This window comes from Malus sylvestris, chromosome 13 (assembly GCF_916048215.2).
Source record: "Malus sylvestris chromosome 13, drMalSylv7.2, whole genome shotgun sequence".
Classification (NCBI taxonomy): domain Eukaryota; kingdom Viridiplantae; phylum Streptophyta; class Magnoliopsida; order Rosales; family Rosaceae; genus Malus; species Malus sylvestris.
Genome location: NC_062272.1, coordinates 13,626,574 through 13,637,292, shown reverse-complemented (window position 1 = coordinate 13,637,292; position 10,719 = coordinate 13,626,574). Strand labels below are relative to the sequence as shown.

Here is a 10,719-nt window from a genome sequence, read left to right as displayed (position 1 = left end):
CATCATTATATTGGATCAATCAATCGTATGGTCCACAATCATAACCATTCAATTGACACGTGGTTACGTATGCACGTCATTGGGTTAGAAAAATTTTCAGACGATCACACTATCACATGCAATGGCAGAGTCATAATTTTAAAACAATGAGGTCATGATTTCAACCAAGAAAAAAAATTTCATTGCACCATTCCGTCGAGCATTTGGTGATCGCTTATCCAAATTTACCAACATTCGTCAAAAGCTTGTGATGACATCTATCAATAACTCTTGTGTTCTTCTAACATCTGCATATGTCAAGGTGTGCCCAAGATAGCAGACTGTCAAGACCTGCTTGCCAAGACTTTTCTAGGGAAGCGTTATGTGGAGAATGTGGTGTGCACCACTAGGTTGCACACAAGAAAAAGGAGAAGGAAGACATGGGAAAGAATGAAGAAGCAACAATAGGTTTGTAATTCAACGTTGTTCACTCTCATTAGTTGCGGTCAAAGATAAATATACCCAAAAAAAAAAAAGAATTCATGGATGAGGAAGCTGTTGGGGTTATGAGCAGCCATTGACCTCAATCTAACTCCGCTACTAATTAATCACATAACGTGCTATAGAAATACTCACATTAGAATATAGTGATACATCATAAAAAGGTGTAAAGATCACATAAAGGAAAATTCGATTGGAGAAATTTTTGACGGGTAGAATGGCTTTAGGTGGAATGGGCTCACAGTTGTCACAGTGTTACAAACCACTAATACAAAGATAAGAGAGTTGTACCCATAACCTTGTATTAGTGACTCATGACACCGCTGACTCATGATGCCACTGTAACGGTGAACTCCTTTCATATAAGTCTCCCTCTTCTAATAGACCAATAGTAGTACATACTACATTGCATCATGCATGGACCCATTGTTTGCATGAGTTTCCTTCCTACCCAAGGTATACCATGAGGGGTACCCTATATCAACCAAAACCCTTCTCACTGATTCTGTTTCCCAATTATGCTTCTAGCATGGATATATGCCTAACCATGATTATTGTGTTGATCTTGTCTTTGACAACACTCCTAATTTTTTCATTGTTGGGGCGTGAGATTAAAAGTTATCTCCCCTTTTTGTGCATGATGTCAGAATTTTAAAATCCAGTGCTTCGATCTCTTCGACCAAACCTAAAGAAGACTTCGATAATTCAACTTTAGCTTCTGAAGGCGTAAAAAATGTGTACGCTGAGAGGGTTATCTCACATCATGAAAGTAAAATCTTGCATCGCATAATAAAATATAATTTCACTTGAATGTAGCATGTTTGCAGTCGTCAATCATCTGGACTGCTCCAACCAACTATAAATACACTATTTTATTATTCTATACCTCTCACGTATAATGCTGAAATCAAACGACTGTGAGAATAACAGTGTCATAAACATATGGAATTGGATCCTATCCGGATTCACTTTGTGGGGTCATTCATCGTGTATCATGCGGTTAGAAATCATTCAATTTTTTTATTTAAAATTAAATATAAATAGTATCTGACGAAAAATGACCACACGATGTACGATAAACTGCTAGAATGTGAGGTCAACGTGAATCCAGAGGGGATCCTCTTCCTAATCATATAAACATATTGTAATATGACACTAATAAGATTGCCCAAAAGCTAGATCTTATCATAATGGGCCTAAGAGGAACATCACGAAGACCAAATTCAACATAACTTCGTCACCATGGCCTTAACCAGCCCAGAAGGTTGATTTACCACCATCTTCAATGGGCTTGGATCCCATACTCCATGTCTAATAAGCCTGTATGGATACTTGTTGGGTTGGTTTACCACCATCTTCAAATTCCAATAAACTCAATTTGGTTTTCAACCCAAGAGAAATGAAGGTAAGAAAAAAAGAAAAGAAAAGTTGGCGTTGATGTATAAAACTGGGTAGACTTTGAAACAACGTAAAATGTTTAAATTGTGACATTCGATAGGTTGCTCCAGTCACCTAGTGAGAGTAATATGTAAAGATATGAAGATAGTTTTGTTTTGCAATTACATAAGTTTGGTATTTTGTGAAGGTAAAATTTATCGCGAAGAATGTTACAATTATGGTGTCAAAACAATGCTAGGATAAAAAGGTTTTACGAGAAGTAATCGTTGCGCTTCCTTATTGTATCTTTGCACTATTTTATTATTAGTATTATTTTTAAATTGAATAAATCAATGCAAATTTTAAAACAAAAACATAATTATGGGTACAAAAGCGCTGTGTATAATGCGGAGACGATAAAAAAGAGCTTACCAAATGTTATTACTATGAGAACAATTTACATGTCACAAATACACTGTCATACATCTCCTGCAACGAAACAAGGGCATATAAAAAAAATAAATATTTATAAATATTTTATTGTATTGGCATGAGAGTCAAAACATCACCCAATAGAATTGTTGCTATCTTTTTTTGCCACTTTTGTAGTTGCTGAAATTATGTGGTATGGTTCAACAACCATCCTGATTGAATTATTTGGTCCTACTCGTTATCAATAGGATCAAGAATATTTCTAACCAGAAACATATGGAAAAATTGATGCTTGGTTAGCTAAAAATCAAAGTTTAGTAATAGTGTATCGGTACTTCTCTTGAATTTATTTATTTATTTTTTCTAAAAAAAAGATTAGCCGGTGATTTCGGCATGACAATCCACCTCTTCAAAAGCCGGAAGACTCACAGAAGCATTTTAGCCTTCTGCTGGCCACCATCATATGATTTACTAACTCCAAGAATCAAACTCAGAATGCACCGTATAGAATATGGGCTAAAATTTATAGGAAAATTAATGAAAATGACTTGAAAACTACTCAACGATAAGGACAAAATAAAGGGTAAAATGAATAATAACAGGTTTGATTTTTTAGTGTAAAAATATGATTTTTCATTAAAGTGAACAGGATCGTGGATTTTTCGTTAAAACTCTCCAAATTTATCCCTAACCACTGTTCCTGGTGGTTCTTCTCCTGATATTTGTTTGAAAGCCGTGGGGGCCGAGGTACACGTGTCGGCAGTTGGCTTACAATTTCAAACGCGCAGCCAAACAAATTCAGGAAAAAGACAAACATCTCTCGGCCGTCCCCAGCTTTGCCACCTCTTCTTCTCTCCCTCTTTTCTTCTCCCCCTCTCTGTCGGAGGAGCAGAAAACGGAAAATACAGAAAACCCACCTACACTCAATCATCGTTTTCCAGTTTCAAATCTCACTCCAAAAAAAGAAACAAAAAAGAAAAGTGAAATTCTCTCTCCCCTTTCGTTCTAGGGTTTCCGCATTCGCGCATTCTCTTCCTGCTCCGCCACTGCGAGCATTGCCTGCTCCGAGCTCGCGGAGACTTTCGATTGCTGCCGATTTGGATTCTCCGATTCGGTGTCGTTTCCGATAATTGCGAGGGCTTTTGTTCGGAGGAATCTTGCGAGCGCGGACTGAGGTGTAGGTGAGGCTCATCGGCTGCTTTATTTTTTATTTCGATTGTTTGAAGTGGTTGATTAAGCATTTATTCGAATTGATCTTTAGGTTGAAGGTTTTGATAGGGTTTTGGATTGCGGTCGCACATTAATGAATCCCTTTTTTATTTATTTTTAGCTAAATTTGGGTTTAGAGTACGGGTTAATTTGAATTGCGAAAAAAGATGGATTCTTTCGTGCTTGTAATTGTGAATTGGCCATGCATTTTGAAATGTGCTTGCTATATGAATTTATTTTTACTCGCAGGCTCACAATCCGCGTAGTGATTTCGGTTCTTCTGTGGTAATGCAAGGCTGGATAATGTTCGTACGGTTTTACATGGACTCATTTTTTCGACAGTGGAAGTGAGTAGTGCTGATTGTTACCTACCAAAATATACGAGTCTCGATGGTCTGTCCACTTGGAAATGGGAGGATGGCCGTCATGGCAAGGCTTCTGGCGGGCGTGAATGTCTCACAGAGCATAACAGGTACTATATGACCTTTGCATGTAGTCTTGTTCATTATGTGGGATTTCTACACTCTGCCTCACTATAGTCTACGGCATTGCGTTGCCTGTTTGGTTTGTTATTAACCTCATTCCCTGTATGCTCCGTACAGAAGGAGTTGGCCATCACAAGTTTGCTGCTCAAATAATCTGCAGAGAATTAAGTGAGGCAAATGAAGCTAATTTACTTGATGAAGAAGGTGATATCTTTAATTAATTCGGACACGGCTTTAATAAAGAAGTGTACTTGTTCCACGGTCACGAGGTTAATGATAATCGACTAGGAACATCTTTTATTCGACATTAAAATACTATATATCCATAAACATAATTAAGACCATTTTGATCAACTTTAGCAGATTAATGTGCAACTTTAATTATTTTCATTCTGTTTCTAAAAATTTAGTTTTCCAGATGCATATGCATCACAGTTCTTGGTTCAATTTTGTTTAATGATTTCCATATGGGTCTGCAGATATGCATGTGTTTGGTTTGAAGCCGATGGATGATCCTCTACATTTGGTAAGGCTTAGATTACATGGATTTGCCCATGTATTCTGAGTATTTCTGCTTTTGCACAGAACAAACTTGTACCTAATCATGTACGTATGTAATACTGTTCAAGCTGGCACTTTCTTTATATCTCCAGTCATAAACATTAGAAACTTATATTTACTACCTACCTGTGTGCTTGTAATACAATAGCGGTCATAAGACTCATAACTTCCTCTTAACTGGAAATAAGGGAGACCTTAACCATCTGAGTCTCTAGTGACTTCTTTTGCTAATAAATGAACATGAATTTATTTTCTGGGGGTGAATAAACTTCAAGTAGTGGATAGTTGCAGTAACACATTGAAGAAAGTAAATGATCGCGAAGTCATCAAAATTCAAATTGAGTACACTGGATCAGTGTGATGATCAGCAATTACTATGGTCTCTGTCTGTAACAAAAAATAATTCGTTTTATGTATAAATAAGTCGATATGAATTATGGTGCAGTGACTGAGTGGAACTTTATACAGTTTTCTGTGTGATTGCTGTAGGAACCTTATGACTTCTTGGATACAGTAACTAATATGGAATATGATTTTGTGGTTAGCAGAAATGTAGGTAAAGTACCTTGGGGTTTATATCCAGGGACCAGGGGTTGAATCTGGCCTTTACCTTGGTTTGAGGTCTTGTGGATGGGAGAGGACTACCATCCACCGTCCTTTACTGCACTGAGAAATTAAGACATTTCTCTCAGGTTTAGATTTATATAGGTCAAACAAGTATCGTCACCCGATTAGTGACTACTTTAGCCTGTGAGAGTGTTTGTGGCAACTATAAGACGTCTGCTTCTATAATCTGAAGACACTGTTACTCCAAGTATTTATGTGAATGCATATAATGACTAAAATCTTTATCTGATCCCGAAGGGACAAAAGTACTTAAAGTTGCGCCTTTTGTCTCTCTATGGTCTATTAAGTATCAAAATGCCATGGTAGAATCTTCAAAAAAAAAAAAAAAAAAAACATGATATTTTGATTATGCACAAGGTGCCTTTACTAGATGGATTGTGTTAGATATGAATACTTTTGCGTTTTATATAACTTATCTACTTTAAGTAAAAATAAAATAAAAAAAGGTACCTAACTTTACCTAACTGATCTGTGTAATTGTTTATATCTATGTGTTTGTGTGGTTATATCTCTATGCATAACCTCTATCCAATTTGATTATTTAACATACTGTGAAGGTATGTTGCAATGCTTGTAAAAAACCGGTCAAGGCCAGTCAGTATGCAGCTCATGCAGGTTTGGAGGTCCTTTTTTCTGTTATTTCCTTCAAATAGTTTTTTTTGTGTTACTTAAACCTTTTATATGCAGACACACATGTTTTTTCCCCCTTGTTATATGTGTATGTGTGTCAGCGCAGTATTCTTGCGCGTTATAATTTGAAGCATGCTACCACGTAAAAAAGTACTCAATGCTAGCACCCAATGGAAACCTTTGGATGTGAAGTAGTTCTCTTCACAATATTTATTGCTCAAATGTTTGTATGTGGTGTGTTGCATGCTTGATGGAGAAAAAAAATGTGTTGCATGCTTGATGGAGAAAAAATGTGTTGCATGAATATTCACGTTCCAATCTAGGATCTCTCAATGTGGCAGAGACCTTATCCATGTTTATTGGACTGCATGTAGTGTTTGCTAATTGGTTCCTTCCTAACTCTTTAAGTCTGCTGGTTTAGCCTGGTGCTGAAATAGCCCGAAATTTTCAGAACTTTGCAGGTTATTAAATTCTACGCAGGAAACTACTTTGGAGCTTGATGGAAGTATGGGGCAAAGGAAGCCTCCAAGGAAGGAGAGGAAAAAGTCATCAACTGCTCATGCTAGTATCCTTCTTTTTATTTATTTATTTTTTTTTTGAGAAGAAACAATTTTATTAAAGAATAGAGAAATACACATAAGTGGATAAGAAGTCCACCAACTATATTAGAAAGGAAAATCCCAATAGGATTTGGCTACAGCAGCCATTTCTAGACCTAGCTCACTCCTTTTTATTTATTTTAATAGTAAAGTTTAGTGTTTCCTTGTTCTTTCTTACATTTCTTACTGATGCCTCATCTCATTTCTCTTATTCATTTCTACTTGAACCAAAGTGTAGTAAAGTGTTATGGAAGAGTTAATAGCAGTTATTATGTTAACACAATTTTCTGAGTGTTCTGCAAGTAGCATCTTGGTGGTATTTTTTTTTTCTGAATCAGAGGATACCGTTTTCTAATTGCGTAACAATTCAATGGTTCTTAACCTTTTCTAGACCAGTCCGCTTTAGTTGGAGAGCTAGAACGATCTGAATCTGTAGATGCAGACAATAACTCTGTGTCACAATTCCAGTTGGATGGGCAAATTGGAATGAATCCTGGCTCTTTTATGGAGGCAAAAAGTAACTCTTTCTTGCGCTTATTCTTGTCTTCAATTTGATATCTTGACTTTCCTCATTTCAAAATTCTGCTTTGTTTTATCACGTTTTTCCTTTCCTTTCCCCACTTGTTACTTTTTCACCATTAGGGTACAATTTGGCATTTAAATCATGTTCCTCAACAAATTAATCAGGCTATAACTTAGGGCCTGGTATGTGAAGTATTTGGCGTATTGCAGATTGTGTGTATATATAAGATTCTCCCTGGAGTTTAGTTCTATTCTTGGTATCATCTAGCAATGTCACTTTCTTAAGTTGATTTGCTCAAATCTGCACTCTTCCCTCCTTTATTTTCTTCACTAGGGAGGAGTGCATAATGACTTTTTCAGAGTGCAAAAAAGATCTCCCAAATAAAGTAATAAAATAAATTATTATACAGCTATTCTGCATAAAGATTTGTTCAATTATGTACCATTTCATACAGTGAATTCAGCTTATGCGGACGCAACGTACATGATGGATGGTTCTGGAGTTAGTCCAGGAAATACCAATGGCTCAACATCTGTGACCCTTCCACCGACAAAACGATTTAAAATGTATGTTTTTTATTCTTGTAACCATTAATCATCTTTGCATTATGATTATATATACATATCTTAAGTACCTAAAAAGTCTCTATTTGAACTTTGAACATATATTGCACATTACTGTTCTCACTGTTTTCCTTTAGTCAGTTTCTTTTGCTTCCCTAGTTCCTCTGATCTTATGCACAGCCAAGAACCACAGTCAATTTTCTTTCCCTCTTTTAAGGATTTTGAGTACTTGTGCATTGTGTTTCTGGAGCAATTTAGAGAAATGGACTTTTAGTGGCTTTTGACATATTTCCTGTAGTGGGGTTAGAATAATGTCTAGACAATGTGCGCTTAGGAATGTGATCTAGGTGAATTCTTCTTTTAATCGTTCCTGAACCTGTGCTTCCTTTGGCTTCTTCTAGAGATAAGGGCCGAGTTGCTACTTTTGTTGATGCCTTAAATTGCAAATTTTTTAATCTTTATTTATTTTTGTTTATTAGCTACCTACCAATGGTGGGTAGGGTGACGTTGCAAAGTTTCAAAAGTGGGATACATTCTTGCATCCTTTATATAAGTCAAATGCAATGGCTTATTGGAAATGTTCAGTTGATCTATTTCTTTTTATTTTTTATTTTTGTATTTATTATAGAAGAAGCCTTTATATGCTGTTAGATATTTGTCTTTCTTTTCCATTAAATGATGCAAAATGCCTTTTTCCCCACTTGTAGGATACCAGGTCATCAGCTGCCACCATCAGATGATATAGGAACAGCATCTGCTGTATCAAAACTTGCAAGTACTGAGGATGCATATCCTTGTGAGGATCTTTAATTCTTGGAATTTTTATATTACATTTTTATGTAGCTTGTCAATTATCGAATATCCAACCACTGTATTTTATATTATACTTTTAAATCCTCCCTACTCTTAAAATTTAAAATAGAGGGTCTTTGCATTTATAACTTTTCATGTATTGCTATCCTCATTACTTGGGAATGAGTATATCGCAACCATTTTTCATAGTATGAGAAGTTGGATATAGTTGATTTTGATGTTTGATTCTCATTACGCATTAATTCAAAGAACTTTTTGATTTCCACCCCACGCCCTAGAGGAAACGAAGAACTGAAATAGGGAATAAACTACAAATGGATTTCATTGTTTCATTATTTTATATATGCATAAATATGGTAACTATCACCTCTGGCGTAACTAAAACTTTATTGATTCTCTAGTTGCTTCTAAATTTATGGTGTATTCACTAGGTATGTATTTCTTGAATGTGTGCAGATAGGGATTCTCCAAAAGGAGCCATTTCTGCTCTTAAATATAAGAAGTCCGGGCAAGCCCTTGACTGCTGCCTGCCAATTAAAGGTATGCTAATAATAGTGTCCGTTTGGTCAGTTCTTTTACTTTCGATGCAAAGATTAACAATAAGGTCTTGGATTAAAGATGAATCATCATATGTACATTTTGAACTTCAATCAACTTCTTGGGAAAGTTTATCCTGATGACCATTCTTTCCCAATAATCTACTGTACGTGCTCTCTGCTCACACTATTTGACAAAGAGTTTTGTGTTAATCAGATTGTCCTCTTCCCCTGGCTACTAAAGTATATTACTCTCAAAGAGGCAATCGGCTCCGATCAGATCTTAGTCATCTATACCATGAGGCAATGGCATCAACTGAGGAGCTTTGTGGTGACATGGTGAGTCACTAGTATTAAGGTGTTAAATGAGTATCAAAACAAGATACGCAAAATTGTCTCCCCCTTTTTCCATCAAACTTTTTAGTGACAGGCAGCTACTCTGAGATATAATTACTTATTGTAAAACAGAGAGACTCACAACCTTTGCCTTCTTTGCGGAAACCTGACCAAATTCTCGCACAAAATTCAGAAGTTTGTTTGGAGAACTCAATAGGTTGCCTGCCTGATGGTGATTTCTCAAATCAGTTTCCTGTGGATAATGTTCCAAGGCCTCAGGTGGCTGGCGTTGGTTTAGCAAGAAGCAAAATTCTTTCAAAACCTTATTCTTTTGCGGGTAACTCAGGTATTCTTGAATCCTTTGTAAGATGTTTAGTCTAGTGTTTCGTTAGAAGTGTACATTAGATTCGATCATACTTGTTTGTTCTGTAACTACTTCCACAATGGTAAATAAATCCTTCACCCAGACAGTTTCATTGGTTTTGTAGGACAATCATTGGGGACCATGCAACAGAAAACTGGCAGCGTTCCCGTTATATAGGAGTCCTGGTAGGAATTTTTGCCTCGGTTAAGGTTTAATTTTGACCTAATACTTGAGGTTAGGACTTAGGCTTCATTTCGAAATTGACTAAACTCATCATTAAAATGTTCATTCTAGGCCTCTACATAATAGTCAACACTGAACCATGTTTGTATATCACTTGCTGTGCATGCTGTCCTAAGTTTCCGTCGAACAAATGCTACTCTTGAATTTGTAAATATGACTGCTTGGAATGTTTTAATTGATGCAATATTCTTTGTGTTACATTAGTTTCGTTAATATCGTCTTCCTTTTACTACAATTCTTCTGTACACTCTTCGATCTGTTACATGGAGAAACATTTCACCTCATCGGTTTTTTTTCCTCTCCCGTGGGCCTGTGGGTATGGAAAGTTTGGTGGAGATGGAGACATGTTGCTCCAATTCAATCTGAAATTAAGTGGGAATTCTCAGTTGGTGGGGCCCTGGTAAGTTTCCATTTGACATTTATGCAATGAAAGACGCACAGGCCTAATCCGTGATAACAGCAGACAGCACAAGACGTCTGTGACAGCAACAGATTTAGGCTGCTTCTTGTTATTGTGGTACGATATTTTTAAATATCTTGCTTAATTATAGAGGTATTTGTCAATTTCCCCCCACCCCATGAATTTGTATGGAGCTGCCAATTTTCTCCTTGAATTTTAATTTTAGCTAATTACGCTCCTGAACTTTTATAATTGGCCAATTTTCCCCTTGAACTTTAACTTTCATCGATTACGCCCCTAAAATTTTATAAATAACCAATTTCATCCAATTTTTCATTCTTTTTGCCCTCATACAATTGTCATGTGTTGTCTGCGTGATCAAAATGAATGGAAAATTGGATGAAATTTTTTGAAAATTTAGCATCAAGGGAAGATTTGGTTATTTACAAAAGTTTAGGGGTTACTCGGTTAAAATTAAAGTTCAAAGAGGAAATGGATAGCTATATATAAGTTTGGGAACAAATCGACAAATATGCCATAA

The 10,719-nt window shown here is 36.2% G+C and overlaps 1 protein-coding gene across 1 annotated transcript; it reads left to right on the top strand.

The window, feature by feature from the left end:
- The first annotated feature begins 3,084 nt into the window (after nucleotides 1–3,084).
- Nucleotides 3,085–9,976, top strand: LOC126597028 (uncharacterized). Its single transcript, XM_050263780.1, has 13 exons — nucleotides 3,085–3,470; nucleotides 3,748–3,970; nucleotides 4,101–4,187; nucleotides 4,463–4,509; nucleotides 5,729–5,786; nucleotides 6,253–6,366; nucleotides 6,792–6,917; nucleotides 7,378–7,489; nucleotides 8,194–8,282; nucleotides 8,756–8,839; nucleotides 9,053–9,174; nucleotides 9,304–9,517; nucleotides 9,660–9,976. Exons 2-13 carry the CDS (start codon nucleotides 3,889–3,891, stop codon nucleotides 9,710–9,712), a joined length of 1,188 nt encoding a protein of 395 aa, XP_050119737.1. The 5' UTR covers nucleotides 3,085–3,470; nucleotides 3,748–3,888; the 3' UTR covers nucleotides 9,713–9,976.
- Nucleotides 9,977–10,719: the final 743 nt, after the last annotated feature.